At 33.7% G+C, this 23,211-nt stretch overlaps 2 protein-coding genes across 2 annotated transcripts; one reads left to right on the forward strand and one right to left on the reverse strand.

Annotated features, from left to right (window-relative positions):
• The first annotated feature begins 1,245 nt into the window (after nt 1-1,245).
• Nucleotides 1,246-12,591, forward strand: LOC105790368 (uncharacterized). Its single transcript, XM_012617935.2, has 19 exons — nt 1,246-1,958; nt 2,495-2,623; nt 3,361-3,432; nt 3,595-3,665; nt 3,783-3,882; nt 3,975-4,073; nt 4,708-4,834; nt 6,006-6,139; nt 6,217-6,276; nt 6,478-6,713; nt 7,439-7,868; nt 8,232-8,555; nt 8,675-9,277; nt 9,407-9,580; nt 9,884-10,111; nt 10,204-10,487; nt 11,059-11,343; nt 11,708-11,830; nt 12,129-12,591. Exons 1-19 carry the CDS (start codon nt 1,809-1,811, stop codon nt 12,259-12,261), a joined length of 3,762 nt encoding a protein of 1,253 aa, XP_012473389.1. The 5' UTR covers nt 1,246-1,808; the 3' UTR covers nt 12,262-12,591.
• Nucleotides 12,592-18,446: 5,855 nt separating this feature from the next.
• Nucleotides 18,447-20,248, reverse strand: LOC105790369 (germin-like protein subfamily 2 member 4). Its single transcript, XM_012617936.2, has 2 exons — nt 20,043-20,248; nt 18,447-19,125 (listed from the first exon to the last, which is right to left on the reverse strand). The coding sequence occupies exons 1-2, from the start codon at nt 20,161-20,163 to the stop codon at nt 18,578-18,580; spliced, it is 669 nt and encodes a 222-aa protein (XP_012473390.1). The 5' UTR covers nt 20,164-20,248; the 3' UTR covers nt 18,447-18,577.
• Between the last annotated feature and the right edge of the window lie 2,963 nt (nt 20,249-23,211).

Here is a 23,211-nt window from a genome sequence, read left to right on the forward strand (position 1 = left end):
CATATCTTTCACATTTAACCTTTATTTTTCAACCCATTTTCAATTTCATCCTTTTATAATCAAATCTAAGCTTACAACCAACATATTTAACGTCAAAAGCATAAAAAACCATCAATGACAACATCTCAAAGCTCTAACAATTTTACAATTTAATGCTCAAAATTAACTAAATTAAGCTAAAACGATATCAAAAACATTAAAATTATAAAAAACCAACCTAGAAATCACTTACATGAAATGGATGAATGATTGAAGATAAAAACTGGCTTCCCTTGGTTCTTTTTGTTAACAATGAAAAAGATGATGGCCCCCTTTATTTTTATGTTTATTACCTTTTAATGATGATTATTATTTTTAACATTAATTTAACATATAAATTATAACAAAAATAAGCACAAACCGTCGAACCTTAATTAAAAATGGCCTAGTTGCCATCCAGATCCTTGAATGATTACTAAACAAGCTTTTTAACTAATAAAAATCAATAGTGAGCAAATTTTATGATTTTTATGATTTAATTCTTATACATTAATTACTAACCGTTCAATAAAATTATCGGACCAAAATTTAATAAAACCCTATAATAGATTCGTAAGTATTAATAAATAGTATTTAATGACTCACTATTGGGAAATGAGATTCTGAGACCACTGTTTTCGATACTACTGAAAATCAGGCTGTTTTATTCTGCACTATACATGCAATAAAAAAAAAGAAAACAACAATAACAATAAATGTACCCAATAGATAATTTCGTACATTTAAGTTTAACAATGAATTTATACATATATATATATATATATTTATCCTAGAAAAGATGGTATGAAATATCAACCTATGTGAACATGTATTATTTAGATTTAATAAAAATAATTATTTATTATACATCACATGTAATAATTAAATGCTAAAAAATATTTTGATGATTCACTAATGATTTTTATAGTACTTAGTTTGATTTAAAGATTTAAATGAAAATGATATATACGATTAAGATTTTTAGTGACGGTTATGTTGTTTCGTAACAAATATTAGATTATTTGTGACACTGATAAAGTAGGAGATTTGAGGCTTAATTGATAATTTATTTTGATTTAAAATTTAATTGAATTTTGTTTTCTATTAAGGCTATGAAATTATTTTAATTTTTTAATAATTATATTAGATCTAAAAACATACCATCTGCCATAGTAATTATATAAAAAAAAAAGGTCTGCCCTTTGTCCGTCTTATTTTTGTGGTGTTGTTAACTTGAGTGGACCAATGAAATTTTCCATTTTTTCTCTTCAATATCTCTTTAGCTTCAATCCTTTCCTTTCCTTCCATTTTCCCTTCTCTCGATCTCATTTCACAAAGTTAAAGACCCTTTATTTTTATTTTTTGTCTTTTCTTTTTCTGTCATTGGTTCCTTAGGAAAAGGGTCAAGTTCCAATCCTCTAAAGGATTGAAATTGGAGGTGAGTTTTGTTTGTTCCACTTTCCCTCAATCCCTTTTCATGGCATTGTCTCCACTATTTGTTTTCCGGCATTGGTTTCCTTAGAATTGTCTAGAACAAGGGTTTAGTTGGAATCTTGGGAGGGATTAATGTGAAATTCATTCCTTTTGCATTGACTTCTCAAGGTGTTCCTTTATTTTCTGGCATTGGGTCCTTTAGAATCTTGAATTATATTCTCTTTGCATTGAATTTTCAAGGGAAAAAAAGTGTATTTTTCCTTTATTTTCTGGGATTGGGTTCCTTAGAATTTTGAGGGAAAAACAAAGGTTTAGTTTGAATCTTGAGGAGAATTGAAGTGTGTTTGCATGAGAAGATGTCGATACCAAAGGAGTTAGAACAAGTGATGAAACTGAGAGGTGGTTCGGTGTTGGGTAAAAAGACCATTCTCAAGAGCGACCATTTCCCTGGATGCCAAAACAAGCGATTATCTCCCCAGATCGATGGTGCTCCTAATTACCGTCAGGTTCTTTACCTTAATTCTTCTGTTATTTGTTTTCCCCTTCTAGAGAGTTCTTATGCTACAGATATATATTCATATACATACATACATATGTATATATGTGTATAGGGGCTTAATAGGAATTGGCATCTAATTGGAATTCTTGCCTTCTCTGCTGGATTTCTTTCATTGCCCTTTGCTATTATCTGTTTATTTACTGCTTTCTTGGATATCCTATCTATAAAAATGAGGGGCTGCAAGATATATGCTTCACCTCGTTTAGTAATCTAATAAATTATGAGTTATGTTTCACCTCGTTTAGTAATCTAATCGGTGCTATTAAATTTCATGGTTTACAGTATACTGTGCCCTTAGTTCTTTAACTGTTATTGGTGATATGTGTCTTTAAATTATCGCGTATGATGCAGATGATGGTTTGGTTACGTGATTATCACTTTGAATTGATAACTCTTATTATATGGTACGATCTATTTTGTTAAAATTCATGTTCTTTTTTAACCCTTTTTCTTTGCCTTTATATTTTGATCTGCTAATAACAGGCAGATTCATTGCGTGTTCATGGTGTTGCAATTCCTACAATTGTTGGAATACACAATGTTCTTAAGCATATTGGAGCCCAAAAGGGTGGGAAAGCACATGTTCTTTGGATTAATCTTCGGGAGGAACCGGTAAATGATGCCTCATCCGTTGATTACTGTTTGTGGATAAGTGTATGGACTGTGAAATATAATTGACATTTGGGATACTTTGCTTGACTTATTTTATGAAAATATTTTAAGAATTGGGACAAAAGTAGAAGTTCGATTTCTAGGACCACTTATGATACTGAAGATAAGATAACATGAAGCATAATATCAAATCAATCACATGGAATGAGTAGAAAACAGAAAATCATTGCACACGTAGTAACCATAAAAGTAAAGAGAAAGAAAAAGAAATGGTGGAAATCTGCTTCATCTAATAAACAATCATTCTCTTTACGCATTTTTTTGACACAAATTGTCATAGATGCTAGGTCAACTAGTAAATTCAAAGTTTTAAGCCATTGGTTATGTAATCTCAAAACAATTGCCTTCAGTCCCTACCAAAAATGATTTTCTTTTTACATATATTTGGTAAATCAACTTGGAACCATAAGGTATCTACTCCATGCTCCCATCCTTAAAATACAAAAGGAAAATTTTTTCTTTGCCAGGAGAAAAACATATATTGATGCTTATTTGTTATGTTGTTGATGATGATAAAATAGAAATGTAATACATGCATTCATTATTCATTAGAAACCCTATGATGATGAACTTGATTGTGGTGTGCATGTTGTTTTACGTAAGACTTTTAATGAGTTCTTTTTCTTTCCTAATTTGCTTATTCTAATATTTACATATATATTCTTTATGCTTAATAGGTTGTGTATATTAATGGACGCCCCTTTGTTTTACGTGATGTGGAAAGGCCCTTCTCCAACCTTGAATATACGGTATGTTAGCTTTGTGAAGATTTTTTAGTTTACTTGTGTCTGAGTATTTGTTAGAAATTGTGACTTCAAATTACAGTAGCTACTCATATTATTAATTGCGCATGTGCAAGATAAGGGCCTTTTTGTTTATTGTTAACTTGATTATAGCCTTATATTGTATAGGGAATCAATAGGGACAGAGTTGAGCAAATGGAAGCTCGATTAAAGGAAGATATCCTGTTGGAAGCTGCTAGGTATGTCCTTTGGTTGCACAATTTCTTTATCATTTGTAAATGTTTGTTTGCTGTCTTTACAATTGATTGCCCTACCTTGCATGATAGCAAATTTTATTTGGAATTATGACATAGCAGATATGGAAATAAGATCCTTGTCACTGATGAACTGCCAGATGGTCAGATGGTGGACCAGTGGGAACGAGTATCCTGTGATTCTGTGAAGACACCTTTGGAGGTATAAGTTTTGGAAAATAAGAAAATGTGACTGATCTGCCAAAGTTTTGACTTATTATCTCAAACTCATTTTTGGGTGTTTCATTGGTTTAGGTTTATGAAAAATTGCAAGTCGAAGGGTACTTGGTTGACTATGAGCGTGTGCCTATAACAGATGAAAAGTCACCAAAGGAGCTGGATTTTGATATTGTGGTGAGTTCCATGTTATTAGTCTTATTCTGCTTATTTATTTGAATAATTAATGTCTTTTTTTCTTGAGACACCCTCCCACTTTGTTACATCCTACTAAATTTCTGCTAATACTTGGACAACTAAATATCAACACCATAGTTTTTCTTCATATATAACTTAGGGTAATAAGCACATATTTTCTGACCAGTTGAACTTTTTACTGTACATTATGCCCTAGTATAACTTAGTTTTGTTCTGGTAATGCGGCTTGACTGCAAATTTTCTTTATTAGCAATATTGGAGGGCTCTTGAGAGATTGAATTTTCTGTCTGTTTTGCTCTTGGGTTGACTGATTTGAAAGCAGTGGATGTGGAAATCAATGGATGCTATTTATCTCTTTTTAGCTTAGTGACTTAAATGAAATCATGTTGAACTGCTGAAAAAGGATTCGTATAGCTAAATAAATTTTTAGCTAAAAGAGTATAATAAAAGGTAGAAGCTTACTAATTTATGTGTTTTTACATGATGTCACGGTGATTCAAAATTTTGGTTTTTAAAGAAGTATAATAAAAGGAGAAGCTTATCAATTGACATCTGAAAATTGCACTGTGCTAATAATATATTACATTATCTCTTTCTTCCTTTCTGAGTCCAGGTTAATAAAATTTCTCAAGCTGACATAAGCACAGAGGTTGTTTTTAATTGTCAAATGGGACGAGGAAGAACAACTACTGGCATGGTGATTGCTACTTTGGCTTATCTCAACAGAATTGGAGCGTCTGGTAGTGTTGTCTCTTTATTTATATAATTTTAACTCAAACAAGCTACACATTTTCCTTCTATTTATGCCAGTTCTTGTAACTTTTATGATTGAAATTGTTTAGGCATTGGAACAATGAAGGGGATTCCTCATCTTTCTCATTTTGCAATGAATCATATCAAACCATAGTGTAATTTGGCCTTGAATTTGTACAGAGACAGTAAAGCTTTCAAGAGAGTTTTACAAGAGAGTTACCTGATTCCCCCTTTTTCTTGTATAAGATATGTTAACTCCCTAATTTAGTCAATGGTAGCATGCTTCCTTGAGAACAGTGGTTGAGTCCTCTCCTCAGAACAAGATTCACTCTCATCCTGTATTAGATTGCATGCTTTTTAACAGTTTATCACTAGTAGATATATTTGATCCTTAGTAGTACTGAGCTGAATAGTTGCTGCATGCAAGAGAATCCTCATGCATTTGAAAACGTATAAAAATTGCCTAGATAGAGTAAAGGACCTCTGACAATTTATGAACTTGAATGGACTTGTTATACGGCTATGTGTCCTCTTATCATTTTTCTCCTAAGTACCTTGTGGACATTATATATTATCTATTATGAAGTAAAACTTGTTTGTTTTATTTCAAGGATGATGATTTCTAATACTGCTTTTAAGCTCTTTGGGATTTTCTTCTTTGAAAGGTTACCATTATTAGGAGTTAAGGGCGAGGCTGAGTGTGTAGGAGCCATTTAGGAACTATAGTAACATAGAGAGAGAAGCTTGTCATGGATTACTTTGGTAATGGTTGTCTTTGAAAAGAAGTAAAACTTTATGAACTATAGCTATCTTCTCCTCTGTAGAATTGTCTAGCATGAATCAAGTTGCGTCCTAAATTAAAGAGTCTAGAATGAAGCAGCAACAGTGGGACACAGAATCCTTCAAATTAAATTTGTGGAGAAAAAAAAAACATGCATGGTGATGATCCTCCAGATTATAAAAAATATACTAGGAACCTCCTTTTAAGTTCAAAACTTGGTTTGCATCAAATTTGTTATTTGTTATATTCATTAAACTGTTTTTAGATTGCCTTCAATAGTATTTAATTTATATCTACTTCATACATATAAAATAAATGTATAACTGCATGTAATGTAACTTATTATGATTTCTAAATTATTATATCTAATGATTTAGGCATTCCAAGGAATGACTCAATAGGGAGAGTTTCTGACTATGCTTCTAATGTCACTGACAATCTGCCCAATTCTGAGGATGCAATTCGTAGAGGAGAATATGCGGTCATAAGAAGCCTGATTCGGGTCCTAGAGGTATTATACTATTACTTGGTTGATTCTTTGACATCTGCTTTGGTCATTTTTCTTATAAAATAGTGGCATTCCTTTAGGGTGGTGTCGAAGGGAAAAGACAAGTGGACAAGGTCATTGACAAATGCGCGTCCATGCAGGTATGGCTTTCTAAGTATCCATATTTATTCAGGCTTGCTCTAAGCTTAAAGTCTGGTTTGAAATAAAAATGCTGCTGAGCAGACAATTGCCATAATTCCTTGTTGATATTTTATCGTCTTTATCTACAAGGCCTATTAAGTTTTATCATCGGTGAATACTGGATACTACCCACTGATGTGTCGCTTTAAATGCTAATACAGAACTTAAGAGAAGCAATTGCCACTTATCGCAATAGTATCCTTCGTCAGCCAGATGAGATGAAGAGGGAAGCAGCACTTTCGTTTTTTGTGGAGTACTTGGAGAGATATTACTTTCTAATATGCTTTGCTGTATACATCCACTCAGAGAGGGCAGCTCTCCGTTCTAGTTCCTCTGGTCATACAAGTTTTGCTGACTGGATGAAGGCAAGGCCAGAGCTATATAGCATTATTCGCAGGTAAAGATATGAATGGAAGTGTTATAAGAAGTTTCCTCTTTTAATTTCAGGAACTTAAGCTGAAGCATTTGAGATACTGACTTTACACTTATAGAAGCAGTATAGATACTTGTATCACTTATTTAATAATATGTATAGGTGCCATGTGGTGTGTCAAATAAGGCAGACATTTTGAGAGCTGTGATTATGAATTGACTAATAGTAATTTGTCAGCGGTGCTGAACTGCCTGGAATCCGAATCTTGGCTTGTTTATGTGATCAATTCTTAGCATTTAGTTATGATGATCATATATAACATTATCAATATTGGGTTGGTTGCCTCTAATAGTTCATGTCCTTGCCTTCTAATGCTTGGTTGGGGCTCAAGTGCACTAGAGCCTGCTGAATAGATGTTGTTTGCAAGTTAAACTTGCAAGACTGATTCTAATTTAGCCATTTGGTGTCGAGTTGATATGGATTAGCCAGCAACAAGTTGTTTCACACCAACCCCATTTTTTTTTTCTCTTAAGTTTCTTTTAGAGAATTGTTTAGTAAAGAAAGGGAAGGGGAATGCATTTATAGCAACTCAATATGCATATGAATTTACGTTGGGCTGCATAGTTAAAGTTCTTTTTCTCACCCTAAGTTGATGCTAAAATTGTTGTTAAATAATTTTTAAAAGAAAACCATCCCAGATTCAGGACTTTTTTTTGGTGCATGCATTACTCTACAATGTATTATTTCAGGTTGCTTCGGAGGGATCCGATGGGTGCACTTGGATATGCAAGTCTGAAGCCATCTTTGACAAAGAGTGTTGAATCTGCTGATCGTCGCCCTCATGAAGTGGGTGTAGTTGCTGCTATGAGGAGCGGAGAGGTTCTTGGCAGCCAGACTGTCCTAAAAAGTGACCACTGTCCTGGTTGTCAAAATGTAAGCTTACCAGAGAGAGTAGAGGGTGCTCCTAACTTCAGAGAGGTTCCTGGGTTTCCTGTTTTTGGAGTCGCAAATCCAACTATCGATGGAATTCGATCTGTCCTTCAAAGGATTGGCAGCTCCAAAGGTGGTCGTCCAGTTTTTTGGCACAATATGCGGGAAGAACCTGTCGTTTACATTAATGGAAAGCCATTTGTTCTCCGTGAGGTTGAAAGACCCTACAAAAACATGTTGGAGTACTCGGTAAATTATTTTTACTTCTTGTTATCTGTAAAAAAAATTGTTGAGGATCTGTGTGGTGGAGCTTTGGGCACAGAAGGGTCTCTAGTTGAGGTGTTTCACTTCATTGTAGTATGAGTTCTGCTTACAGTAGCATCATTACTGGTTCTTTGGTCATTGCCATAATATTTACGTGTTCATGCTGAGTGCAGTCATTTGATTGGTAAATGATTTAAACATTTATACTTGTGCCTAAAATTAACATGGGTCTTTTGAAAAGAGTACCTGCTTTGATTTATGCAAATTGTTTTTGAATCCTTCTGCCCCGTTCACTTGGGAAGCAAAGGGCTGATTGGTACTGGAATCTAAATTGGTCTTGGCATTCAGGGAATTGATCGTGAAAGAGTGGAGAGAATGGAAGCGCGGTTGAAGGAAGATATCCTGCGAGAAGCTGAAAGCTATGAGGGTGCTATAATGGTCATTCATGAAACAAAGGATGGTCAAATATTTGATGCTTGGGAACATGTCAACTCTGATTCTATACAAACTCCACTAGAAGTTTTTAAAAGCTTAGAGGATGATGGTTTTCCCATTAAATATGCTCGTGTGCCCATTACCGATGGGAAAGCTCCCAAAAGTTCAGACTTTGATAGACTAGCTGCAAACATTGCTTCTGCTTCAAAGGATACTGCTTTTGTGTTCAATTGCCAGGTATTTCTTTTTCAAAATGTCTTCATGTGCTATATGAGTTTGTATATGCTTATAAAGTTTTTCATTTTGCTCTTTTTACTGCTCTCACCTAAATGTGATTGTTCCCTTTCTTTTCATAGATGGGCAGAGGGAGGACAACAACTGGTACTGTTATAGCTTGCCTTGTGAAGCTCCGTATTGATTATGGGAGACCAATTAAAGTTCTGCCTGGCGATGTTAACCATGAACAGGCAGATGGGAGCTCCTCTAGTGGTGAAGAAAGTGGAAGTGATGCAACTAGATTGATTTCTAGTACTGTTAAAGTGAGAACTAAAAATGAGCAAGGCCGTGCATTTGGCATTGATGATATCCTACTTTTGTGGAAGATAACAAGATTATTTGATAATGGGGTGGAGTGCCGTGAGGTCCTAGATGCTATTATTGATAGATGTTCAGCACTACAGAACATACGGCAAGCAGTTCTGCACTATAGGAAGGTGTTCAACCAACAGCATATTGAGCCGAGGGTGAGGAGAGTAGCTCTGAACCGTGGAGCCGAGTACTTGGAGCGGTACTTTCGCTTAATTGCTTTTGCTGCATATCTTGGCAGTGAAGCATTTGATAGTTTTTGTGGACAAGGAGAATGTAAGATGTCATTTAAGAATTGGTTGCATCAGAGACCAGAGGTTCAAGCAATGAAATGGAGTATAAGATTAAGGCCTGGGCGATTTTTCACCGTTCCTGTAAATCTTCCTCTCTGGCTAGAATCAAGTTAAAGGCTTAATCAATACAATATTCCTAAGATTGCTACATTTTAATGTTCTTATACTTTGTTTTGAACTTGTTTAACTACTTTTGGTTTTCGAATGCAGGAGGAGTTAAGAGCACCACATGAACTGCAACATGGAGATGCTGTTATGGAAGCCATTGTAAAGACGCGAAATGGTTCTGTCTTGGGAAAAGGCTCTATACTTAAAATGTACTTCTTTCCTGGTCAGAGAACTTCCAGCCACATCCAAATACATGGTGCACCACATGTCTTTAAGGTTTGCTCAAAGGAAAAATAACTTTCTTCAGAAGTATTTAGTATTCTCCTATATGTTTTAGAAGTTATTTTTTCCTAGTTAAATTTATCTGCTGCATTACAGTAAATCATGTATCCATATTACCTTTTTCAAGGGTCCATTCCATTCCCTCCATGTTAGTTTAGTTCAGTGCCTCACATCCTATCTTAAATCTCTAGGTGTCAAACTTAGACAACAAGCATACATCTTCTTGGTCTTAGGTTACATAAAATGATTAAACATTTGCAAACCCTTGTATTAAATCCTTCGAACCTGTATGTTCAGGTGGATGGATACCCTCTTTATAGCATGGCAACTCCAACAATTACTGGTGCCAAAGAGATGCTAGCATTTCTAGGTGCCAGGTCAATTGCAGGAGTTGCCGGTCAGAAAGTGGTGGTAACTGATCTTAGAGAAGAAGCAGTTGTGTACATTAATGGCACGCCATTTGTACTGAGGGAGTTAAATAAGCCTGTTGATACCCTAAAGCATGTCGGAATTACTGGACCTGTGGTATGTTATCTTAACACATATTTTACTTTTTGTGGCAAGTTATTTAGCACCATTACTTCAGCCAATTTCTTGCATTGTGAAAAATTATGTAGGTGGAACACATGGAGGCACGGCTAAAGGAAGATATATTGTCAGAGGTTAGACAGTCTGGTGGTCGAATGCTTTTACATCGTGAAGAATTTAGTCCATCATCAAATCAGTCCAGTGTTGTGGGATACTGGGAAAACATCTTTACTGATGATGTGAAGACAGCTGCTGAACTATATGCTGCTCTAAAAGATGAGGGGTATAATATAGAATATAGGAGGATTCCATTAACTAGAGAGAGGGAGGCTTTAGCTTCTGATGTGGATGAAATCCAGAACTGTCAAGATGAGTAAGTATCTGTATGTCTAGCTAGTGCTTTGTTCATCAGTCTATTGAAGTTATTCCTACAAAGTTTTTGTTGCATCTGATTCCACCTGCATCTATTCACACATGCTTGCGCAAGTAACATAGTTTTAGCTCAGGATATTATGTATTAATGGCTTCTTAGGTGAATGATGTGTTGTGGCTGGCTTTATGGTTATTTTCGGAAATTTGCAGCACAGATTAAAATTTGTCAATATGAATAGATATCCTTTATGTTCTTTTCCTGTTGGGGGAGAACGGCAATTAAAACTGAACTGCCACAATTGGAAAAGCCCTCATCATTAGTAGTTCTGGAAAAGCCAACAGCATCTATTAAGGATTGTTCTTTTTCCAAAACTGCATTTAGCGATATGAGGACCATTTTAGTCATTATGATACCAAGAATTTGAAGAAGTATTTTCTCTTGTGATTGCTTAAGGGGACTTTGAGGTAAATATATACTTAAGTTTTGACCCAAAAAGGAACTGTGATCGTAGATTTAAATGGTTCCTTGAAATTAAATCATTGTTTTGAAGCTGCAATTATGTGTTCTACAGCTCCGCAGGGTGTTACCTTTATGTATCACACACTGGATTTGGAGGAGTTGCATACGCGATGGCAATCATTTGCTGCAGACTTGATGCAGAGGTGAACTTTGGAACATCCAATGCACAATCATTGGGCGATGCACATCTCAATTCTACACCTGAAGAAAACTTGCCATCCTGGACTTCTGAAGAAGAAGCACGAAGGATGGGTGATTACCGTGACATTCTAAGCCTTACAAGAGTTCTCATGCATGGTCCCAAAAGCAAAGCAAATGTTGATACTATTATTGAAAGGTATGTCTCATTTCCTTTTTTCTCTTTTCCCCCTTTATTTAGATATTAAAGAATCAGAATGAAGTTTATCGTCTCACTCTTTTACTATACCATCAATATGTATAATCAGATTCGTGATTCAGGTGGTCCAGAGAGCAAAATGATGGATTACTGTACTGAGTTTATTTCTTCATTTTCTTTTCTTTCTGGACTCAGTTGAACGTGCCCACCTTTTGCTTCTTTAATTTTTTTCATTTGAAGGCTTTTATTTTGTTTCATATTTTAGGCAACCAGCTTTTTATCCCTGCCCTTTGCCATTTAACATTCCAGTTATTGGCTTTTTAACCCTTAAATGGTGCTGAGTTTGTTCTGTTTTTTTGTGAAGGTGTGCTGGTGCAGGGCATTTACGAGATGATATCCTCCATTATAGTAAGGAACTTGAGAAGGTCCCAAGCGACGATGATGAGAATCGAGCATGCATCATGGATATGGGCGTTAAGGCTATGAGGTTAGTTATTACATAGTTGCATCTAAAGCAAACTACAATTTTACTGCCTCAATCAAGTAGCATGTCAATTAGTGTTAGTGTATTGATTGATGGGTTCAACTTGAACTTCAAAGCCATGCTCCTGCATTTAGTTGGTTTTCATTGCTAATGAAACTCAATATTCTCTCTTTTTTTCCTCCTTTCATGGTTTGATAATCTAGTGTGCCTGATCGGGGTTAGGTTGTTGCTACTACGAATCGAAACATACCAGGGTTTGTATTTCATGATCCTTGAACTTTTGTATTTGTTTATTTTGCAGGCGTTATTTCTTCCTCATCACGTTCCGATCTTACCTATACAGTACATCTCCAATTAAGATGAAATTCACAACTTGGATGGATGCAAGGCCTGAATTAGGACATCTCTGTAATAATCTTAGAATTGATAAATAGTTTGACAGATTATAATCGCCTTTAAAATTCAAATGTATGTAATGTATGTAAGCATGTATGTATGATGTATAGGTCTCAATGCCTGTTCATAGCTTATCCATTAATGATTGATTGCTATACACATATAGAGAAGGGTTTGTTATACTTTCGAAGCCTTTCCTTTGGAGCTTCGCCAGGTTGAAAATTCGTAGAATCATAAGCTAAAAACTCAAGTAGCAAGTTAACCCAAATATATTATATTAAGAGTTTTGTTTTCAAGTTTATAGAATTGTACTATTATACTACAAGTATATCAAAATATCAATTTAATGTTTGTTTTTTTTCTTTCCATTTTGCTTTTTGTCTCATTTGATTTTGTCTAGAAAGTGTTCATACATGTATAGGCCTTAACACTGCCAATTTAATACTTCTCATTGCTTGTTTAGGTATTTTAGCTTTGATGGGTTTTACTGGATTTATGAAAAACTTTAGTGATTAGTTAAAACAATTTTCTTTTTGGTTCCAGTGACATAAGATTTGTGTTCAACACATTAATTAGGGGTTGATGAATTTTTCCAATAAATATTTTTGTTTGTTTATTAAGTTAAATAAATGAATATGAGCAAGATTTTTTTAAGATTCTTTTTTAAACAAATCCAACTTAAGCAAAGCTTTTTTAATTTATTTATGTTTATGGATATGATTGTTTTAAAGCTCGTTTAATGAACCATTCAAAGCTTATTTAGTTTTCTTTTATTGTTCAATTATTAATTATGGTTGATTGAGTTTGGTGTTACAAGTGATATCAATTTAATTACTCAATTATGAAGCAAACCAAAAAAATTAGAGCTATCAAAATAGGCTCCAGCATGAGCTTTATAAAATCCAAGTTTGGAAAAGCCTGAGAATATCCAAGCCCAATAGAACTTCAGTCGAGAAAGCTTGAGTCCGTAACAGATCTGAGCTCGAGGCTGATTTAGCTCGAGCTTGAGATATATTTGACCCAAAACATGAAAAAGTTTGAATTTATAACTAAATAGTCAAAATAGAATTTAATAATTAATAATTTTTTATGTTATTACTTAAAATGTATTCATAAGTAATGCATATAGGGAATTATGAAGCAGAGAATACGGATTGACAGACTCTATTTTCTATAATATGTTGGTGCTTTGGAAAGACCGAAACTCATTTGTTTTTTCTAACAACCATAGTTGTCTTTATGCCATTGTGACTAATGTTATTCTTGGGCAAAAAATTATGCAGAATCCGGCTCGAGACTATTTCAGGCCAAGCCCTATGTGCCTATTGTTACATTGGTCTCGCCCGGAGAGGGGTTGGATAAAATTTAATATTGATGGTGCGGTTTCAACCACCAATCTTTCTTCATCCATTGGAAGTGTGTATAGAGATTCAGATGCTAACTGGTTGGGTGGTTTCTCGATGACTTTTTGGTAAGGATTCTGTCTTTAAAGTAGAAACAAGGGCAGTATTGGAAGGTCTAATCATGGCCTGAAATAAGGGATTTAGACAGATAGAGGTTGAATGTGATAACGCACTACTGGGGGAGTTAATTCTAGCTGATGGGGGAGAAAATAGCAATTTGGTTGAGTTACGTTTGCTGCATCAAATTCTGAGAAGGAGGTGGAGAGTGAGAATCCATCATATTCCAAGAATTCATAATAAAGTGGCCGATCATATGGCTAACTGTTATATTCCTGGAGTCCCAAGTTTGCAAGTATACGACGAACCCCCGGATTCAGTGAAAAGTTTGCTATTAGCCGATTTAACTCGATCAATGCTGGATTAAAATGTAACTAGTTGGTGTCTCGCTTAATGCTGTTGTTTTCTACCAAAAAAAAATATATATAATTTCTATATCTATACTATTTAATATAGTGATTGAGTTGAGGAATCGACCTGATAATATTGATGCTATGTTCGACATTGCAAACAACTATTTTTCGATTTGTTTACCGGTCCTTATTTATTATCAAGAATTGAAAGTTGTATCACTGATGAGATGAATGCTACTCTTAATGCTGAGGAGATTCTCCAAACGGTCAAAGGCATAAGCCCAACGAAAGCATCATGTATTAATGGATTCCCAACACTTTTTTATCAGAAATTTTTTGGCACATTGTGGGAGTGGATGTTGGTTAGTACTGTCTTGGTGTCTTAAATAAGGTTATAGAGGCGAACTGTATTAATAAGACGAATATTGTGTTTATTCCTTAAAAGCCAAGTCGTAAAAACATGATACATTTTCATGTTATTAATCTTTGCAAGTATAAAATTATTTAACAAGTTATTGTGAATCGGTTCCAAATAGTTTTGGATAAGTGCATTGATGAAGTTGAGAGGGCTCTTGTGTCTGGAAGATAAATATCAGACAATAAGTGACATTTCCTTGAAGAAATGCTTGGTCGGTTGGGTCTTAACTAAGGTGAATTGAGTTGATTATGCCAAATAGAGGGTTTAGACAAGGTGATCCTTTAAGCCCATATTTGTTTCAGATTTGTTGTGAAGGTTTTTCATCCTGGTTGAAGCTTGCCAAGGATGAGAGGTCTGTAAAGGACACTCGGATTTGTAGAGGAGGGTCGGGGTTAACTCATTTATTTTTTTGCCGATGATAACATTACTTTTGGAGAGGCTCCGATTACGGGGTGACAGTGATTAAATCTATCATTCACATGTATGAATTGCATTTGGGTCAGAAAGTGAATTTTGATGTCTGAAATTTTCTTTAATTCCAATGTAGCCGGAAGTTGCTGTGACCAGACTGTTCAATTGTTTGGGGTGCTAAGAACTTTGAATATCGAACGATATCTGAGGCTCCCTACGATGGTTGGGATGAATAAGAGGGCTGCATTTCAAGGTCTAAAAGACAAACTGAGGGTGGGTAGATAGTTGGAGTTCGAGGATGCTCTTGCATGGTGAGAAGGAAGTTTTTATCAAGTTTATCTTACAGTTGCTACCGACTTATACTATGCCCTGCTTTTTATTAGCGAAAATGCTTTGTATCGAATTGGAATCCATTATTAGCTAGTACTAGTGGCAAAAATCTCGTCAAAAACGTAGTATACATTCTTGCTCGTGGTCGTGCCTTGTGTGTCCAAAGAGAAAGGGGGCTTTGGATTCATAGATTTGGTGAAATTTAGTATTTCTCTATTAGCAAAGCAGGGCTGGAGGCTCATCACCAACCCACACTCTTTAGTCGGTAGGTTTTTGAAGGCCAAGTATTTTCCACATATTGATTTCCTTCGGTTCGAGTGAGGGAGTCATCCTTCTCTTATGTGGAAAAACATTTGGAGTTCAAAAGGGTTGTTAAATGCAGGATTAAAGTGAAGAGTGGGGGATGGTACCTCTTCTGATTTGGGAGGATCGCTGGCTATCCGATACTAGTCCCTGTAAAATTTAATCTCCCAGAATTAGTGGCGTCTCTTATGTCTCTGAATTGTTTCTACCTAATAGTAATGCTGACGAGGTCCGAAAGATTCTCTGTGTGCCCATTGCCCATGCTCCCGTTCTGGATATGCTGGTCTGGTAGCCTGATTACTCTAGCTTATACTCTGTGGGAAGTGGGTACAAATTGCTTGCTTCAGGCTGGGCCTATCACTTCAACCAGGTTCTCGTTGACAAGCCTATAGGTTGCCATCAACTTTGTATCATAAGTTTGTTCCTACTTTACACAGTTAAAAGTAAAAAAGAATTAAAAAGGATGCCATATGTCCTAGATGCGCCAATGGCAGGGAGACTATACAATATGTCATATTGAAGTGTCTATTTGCTGTGGGGATTTGGACTCTGTTGGGGATTCACTAGCCTGCTACATTAGATAACAAGAAGTTTAAGGGAGTGGTTGAATTACATGTTTGAGTATAATGATGCAGCCACTCGACAATTAATCTCAGTTGTGGTGGGTGCTATGCTGTGGTCAAGGAACAAATTAGTACATGAGGGGGTTCGTCAAAGTAGTCAGGAGTTTGTTACCTGGTCCAAAGTTCATGTATAATTATTTGCAACCATAATAACTTAGGGTCAGTTCTTCATTGCTTAAAAAAAAGTACTTTTGACTCCAAAAACACTTTTAAAAGAAAAGTTGTGAAGAATAAGCTGCTTTTGGCTGAAATTTTTAGAAGCACTTTTGAAAAGTGAAGCTAAAAATTTTAGATTTTCCTCTCCTAAAAGCACTTTTGGTGCTTAATTACTTTTTCACCCCTCCAATAACATAGTATTTTCCTTTTTTTTTTCTTGGTGCTTAATTACAAATGTGTTAAAATCATTAATTAAAAATAAAAAAATATTTTTTAAAATACTAATTACAAATATTTAATGGTTATATTTAAATATTTAAAATATAGTTTATATATTCTAATTAAATTTTATAAATAATTAATATTTATTAATTAAAATATTTAAAATTTATATTTCATATATTAAAATATTAACAAGTTATAATAATTTTTTTTATTCTTACTAAAATATAATAATATTAACTAATTTAAATATTATTTAAATGCATATTTGTTACTTGATAAAAACATGTTTAAAATGGACATTTTATTTCTCAAAAGCACTTTTAGACAGCAATGCTAAACACTCAAATTTTAAACTAAATTTTTTAAAAGCACTTTTAAAAGCAATGAAGAACTGGCCCTTAGTCATGGGGTCTTACACTATTAGGAATGATATCGTTCCTGTCCTATTTGACTCCAAAGCTAGGGCAGCGGTTCGTGGTCTAAGATTCGTGACTGACATGAGGTTCTCCTACATCGAACTCGAAGGAGATTCCCGTTCGGTTATCAGAAAACTTTTTGGAAAGCAGCTGGACAGATCAAGCATCAGTGTAATTATCGAGGATGGAACAACTCTCCCTACATGGTTTGAGCAGTGTATTTTCAAGCTCATCCCGAGAGAAGGGAATCAATCAGCTCATTTATTAGCTAAAGAGGGTTTTGCTTCCACTAGGGATATGTTCTATGTTGAGTAAGTACCTGAATTAGTCCGAGGGGTAGTGGAATCGAATCGGTGTGGGTGTATCCACTTATAAATTGATTGCACCTATCAATTTATCTTAATTCAATTAAAAAATTATCGAAATCTCATTTTTTTACAAAGAATGTACATAATAGAATTTAAACCTATATGACATAAGTCTTTAATGTATCAGATTTACTATTTCAATCAAAGTCTCATTTGAGTTTCATATTGTTGTGCGAATAGTTTACTATTTTTATTAGAAAATCTAATATTCTAGACAAAATCTCAGCAGAATATATCATAATACAAAATATTGGAAGATAAGTAAAATAATAAGAAGGCCAAAAATTTAACAAAGTTCAACAACCACCTCTATTTATAATAGTATAAACACTTCACAACCTTTTATTTTTAGATGCTAGATTGTGCAATTTCAACCCATATAAATTTTTTATAAATATATTTGTTATATAATTTTGGGATAATATAATTTTTTTTCCACCCATGATGAGTGTACCATAGAATTGAATCATAGTTTGGTTGGTATCGGCATTATTGCTAAAGCATGAGGACATGGGTTCAAGCATGTTGAAGTGTGTTTATTCTATTATTTAAGGGTTGGGGAGAAATTATAGGTACTTCCAAGCATTGTATTAAAAAAATTACGTTTGATTATTTTATATCTAAAAATAAGATATATATTTATAGTTTGTTTAAATTTATTTGTTTATTGTTTTAAATATATTTTAATTTTTCATAAACATGTTGGATTAGAATTCATGAATATGTTAATTTAAAGTTCATAAAGGGATAAATATTAAAATTATATATGAACTTTGATTTAAGGTGTAATTGTATACATAAACTCTAATTGTGGTTTAAATGTATACTTGAAACTTTAATTTTGATTTAATCATACACATTTAAAGAAATAAATATAATTATTTATATATGAAATATATAAACATAAAATAATGTTATATCAATAATTGTGTTAATAATTTATAAGAATTGAATCAAATTAAAGTTTCATGTATAAAATTACACAAAATCAAAATTTATGTATATAATTGCATATTAAATCATAGTTCATGTATAGTTTTGGGATTTACCCCGTTCATAAACAGATTCATTCAATTTAAACAAATAAACATAAACACGTTGTTTAAATAAACAAACACGAGTATAAATCGAACACGAACAAATGTAAAAACAAACATGAGTAGATAATTCAAAGAAAATATATTGAATTGGCGACGTTACCACATACAAAACCAATATTTTGCTCTTAAATTACATTATTCAATTCCCAAAAGAAATATGTATAATATTTTCAATTACAGAAGCCAGTTTTCTAAGTTTTCTTCGGGGCTAGCTTGTTTTTGATTTTGTCAACTTCTTTGGTGCCAATTTGAAAGGTCTTTGTCAACACATTGTCTGGGACAGCCGGTGTCGATGTAAACAATGTTGCGGCAATAGATTGAGTTCCAGGCAATTGGCTGTTAAATCCTGCTATAACGGATGCCGATTTGTCGCCGTTGTTCTTCTGGAAATGAACCAATCCCCTTGGGAACACGAAAACGTCGCCTTTCTTGACCGATTTGGAGATCAACTTGTTTGATGTGGTGATGAACCCCACGTCTAATTCACCGTCGAGAACGAAGATGATCTCGGTGGCTCGTGGGTGAGTGTGAGGGGGGTTAAGGCCACCTGGTGCATAGTCGATCCGAGCAAGCGAGACGCCGAGGGTGTTGAGCCCTGAGATTTTCTCGACATTGGCTCCTGTTGCCACTGATCCAACCGCGTTGTTGATGACTCCTGGATTGGCTAATCCGCTATAAAAAAAATCAGCTTCGGTAACATTGGCTTCGTCCTTGCATGGAAATCCATTAACCTTTATCCCTATACAATTAGTATACAAATAGGTTAAATAATACCCTGGCGAAGTGGCCTCATGCTAAATTTTAATTTAGATTCTTTATAATAGTAAAATTGCATTTTGACTTCCAAAAATGATAAAATTTTGATTTAATCCTTTAAAATTATAAAGATATAAGCTATTAAAATGATGAAATTATATTTTACTACCGTAAAATATATAATTTAATTCGATCCTAAAAATAATTTCAGGCTCGCCACTTCCCTCAAGATTACAAAGAAAGAAAATATTTTACTATACGCAGATTCACATATAATCACATTCAGGCATATTGAATAACATTTTGTAACTCATTGAATATAGATTTATATACTGAAAATGTGTTGAATACAAAAAGGTCTGAATGTAGTAATTATTTTACAATTTAATCTTGAACTCTTTTTTGGTTCACATTGCTCTCTAAATTTGACAATTTTTTTCAATTTTGGCCAATATAATGAGATGATATTGCGAGATTGCATCATATCATCACTTAAAATTTTTTTTAATAAAAGCTGGAGAAAATTTGTTAAGGTCCAAAACTAATGAACAAAAAAATTTTAAGGACTAACATGAGCGAAGCCTGAAAAACTTTTTTTAGGGGGTCAGAATTAAGTTATAAAATTTTGAACGCAATTTCACCATTGTACTAGTTAATATGTTTATAATTTTTTAAAGGACTAAATTAAAATCTTATTATTTTAGGAGATCAAAGTACAATTTTATCATTACTAATTTATAATTTTATACGTTTTAAAGGGTAAAAGATGCAATTTTCCAATTTTGGGGGCATGATCCCTGCCCCTCCTTCCGTCTTGGAGACAAAGTTAAGAAAAGTTCCCAAGTAAAAAAAAAAAAAAAAAAAAGGTAAGAATATAGATTACAGTTGTAGTAGTTGTACCAGCAGCTTTATTAGCTACGCAGAGATCTTGGAGAAGATCAGGATCAGAAGCAACCAAGCTGAAGAGGGCAACAAAGACGAAAGGACACGCAAAAACCTTAGCAGCCGCCATGAAAGACATTCTTAAACAAATGAAATGAAGAGAAACAAGAGAGGGGACAGTAATTGATAAGAGAACAAAGCTTGTTGGTTTGATTGTTGGAAGAGAAAGGGTTTTAAGTCTAGTTTATATATAGATGTATAAGAGACAATGGTTAAAACATTGGTTGGTAAAACAAGACTCTAAGCTACTTCAACTTAAAACCAAAGCAAAGCAATATGTTTAAATGCATAAATTTAACTTGGACCCTTGAGATTATCGAGGCCTGATCAAATTAGTCCCTCTATTATTAAATGGACTTGTTTAATCTTTATATTATTAAAAAAAATAAAATCATATCAAAATTGAATAGAGCCAATATTTGTTGTTTAAAAAGTATCTTGAATATTTTTTTCAATTATAGTTCAGTTCCAAATAGAATATTTTGTTTTACAAGAAATCTTATGATTTGTACTTAATTGATTCTTTTCAAAAATAGAGGGACTAGTTTGATTCAATTACTATAATATAAGGACTCCTAAATATTTTAACCGTTGAATTTTTGTTGGTATTAAAATCAAAGTGGGAAGAGCTTTCAAAATCAAAGTGTGTTGGGGGAGGGCTTAGCAAAGAGATAATTTGATATTATTCATTATTGGCTTTGGTTTTTTATTTGAGAAAAAGTGAAGAGTCGTTTTTATATCACGCAATTACCAACCACAATGAGAGGAATGGCTGTGGGGTGAATTGGGATGGCGCTGCTACCGGTTTTCCTTTTGTTACAAAATTAGTAGGGATTATTGTTGAGTTTGTGTGACCTGAAGTCCGTAAGGATTATTGCTAATAAGCACAAAATTGGATTGGGGTTGTGAGGGTGGAGCCCCTGTGGTACGGGCCATATTGCATAAGTTGAGTCTGTATAGAACTACACTTCTACTATTTGACTTTGATTAGAACAATGTTTTTCAACCCTTAAATAAATGTAGTCGAAACTCCTCTTGTATTACTCGGTTTTCAATATTAGTGGATTTATTCTGCTTTACTCGTGGTTTTTTTCTCAAAAGGATTTCCACGTAAAATTGGTGTGTTCTTATTTTTCTTTTCTTATTGCTTTGCGATCGTTCTACTGTCATTATTGATATTTATTATAACAAAATCGATCACCGTAGTTAAAACACAGAAATGAGGAGATTGTAACTGTTTGATTAAATCACGTTAGAAACTAAAAAATTGTGTTGGTGAGCTGAAACTTGTTAAACCTAAAATAAATACGTTGCTTTTCTCTAAAAATTAATTGTTCTCTTTCTTTGGTGCTAAAACCGGTTGAATTGGTTGAAAGGTAAGCTCACGTTTCTCAATCTAAATCATACGTGTTATAATGGGTTTTTCTATAGATGCCACCGTTTGTTTAGTATTTGAGTTTGTTACTTTTTTTAATAGAATATTTGTGTTTCTTTATCCAACAAGGTACTTGTATTTGGCAAAAGCTATATTTTTTGTACTTGAAAGTAACATTGTTAATCTTTTTGTGTTTAATTTAAGTTTTAGGGTTGAGTTGATGAAAATCATAATTAACTAATAACATCAGCAATTATCGATTATCAAATCAATTATAAAGACTGAATTAAATACTAAAAAGTTAATTATGTTATCTTTGAGTACTAAAATATATAACTTTTACTATATTAGATAAAAAAACACACTTACCACGCTAGAAAAGAAAGTGTTAAACACGAAACTAAATGATATATTAAACAAATTAGTAATACCAAATTTAGTCAAATCCATGATGTGAGTGAAATATGTATGTAATAAATGGCTTTGATTGAAGCAGTAAAGTTAAATAATAAAAATCATAATAATGTGATGATGACATGATATTTTGGGTTTGAATCTCATTATATATCGTTAGTATTCTTCTAGATTTTTATGAAAAGACAAAATAATCCTCAAAATAATAAATGAGGGAGTTTTGATAAAAATCATTACTCTCAACTCTTCATGTTATCAGGAATGCTTTACAAAATTCAGCCTTATAAAAATTCTCAGAAAAGCAACTACATTTCTCATTCACATAAATGGTATCTCAAAAAGAGAATTATGCTTATCCTCCACTTGAAAACCAAGATATGAGAATTATGAAGAGCGCAACTCATTTTTATTTTCTTTGTAGTCTGACACTTTTGTTTTTCACCATATAAATAGCAATAAATAATAATTTTAAGTGCTATTAAAATTGCAATATATTGGCAACCATCCATATTTGAAAAGTCAAAGATATTGGTGTCAGAAAATTCGCACCGAAAATCTGAGCATTTAAGGCACCGAAAATTGGGTTGAAATTTGGCATGGGATAATTGCAATTTTTGGTCCTTAATTGTATAGGGACTTTGCAAGTTGATCCTTAAACTTCAACTATAAATAGGCCTAACTATTTCTCATTTTCAATATCCCACATATGTCATTCTCTACTTAAGGCATTGTTCTCTCTCCTTATTTATAAATTTTCACTTGTATTTTGGAGTGAAATATATTTGGTAGTGCCTCAGGACGTAGGCAAAATTTGTTGAACCTCGTTAAAATTCTAGTGTTCTTTATTTTTTATTTTGCATTTTTTGCGAGTGTGTTTGTAGTAATTCATTGTGCTATTAAATTACGATAGAGGGATATTCTGGCTAGGAAAGACCTGGTACTTAAGTGATCCTCGTGATCCACCTCTCTTTCCTGGGAATTGTACTTAGTGTGATTTTTTAGTACAATAATTTTACTCTTTTACATGCTTCCGCGCAACACAATATGACTTAAGTTTTTCCTCTCAACTTAAATTTTGGGATCTCTAGTCAATTAAGTACGGTTCTTTTTACCTTTTAAAGGCTTTAAGGTCATTACTCTTGAGATCCCTAGTCAATTCACGATGTTTTCCCTTGACTTTACACAATCAATGAAAATAACTCCATCTGACTAGCTAGTTTTACCATTATATATGTCGCTTTGAATCCTTCCAATTGTTGATTGATTGTCACAATAGACACAAATAGCTACTACTAGCTTTGGCCAACTTGAAATATCCTTTAATAAATTTTGAAGCCA

Source organism: Gossypium raimondii, chromosome 8, assembly GCF_025698545.1.
Source record: "Gossypium raimondii isolate GPD5lz chromosome 8, ASM2569854v1, whole genome shotgun sequence".
Lineage (NCBI taxonomy): Eukaryota > Viridiplantae > Streptophyta > Magnoliopsida > Malvales > Malvaceae > Gossypium > Gossypium raimondii.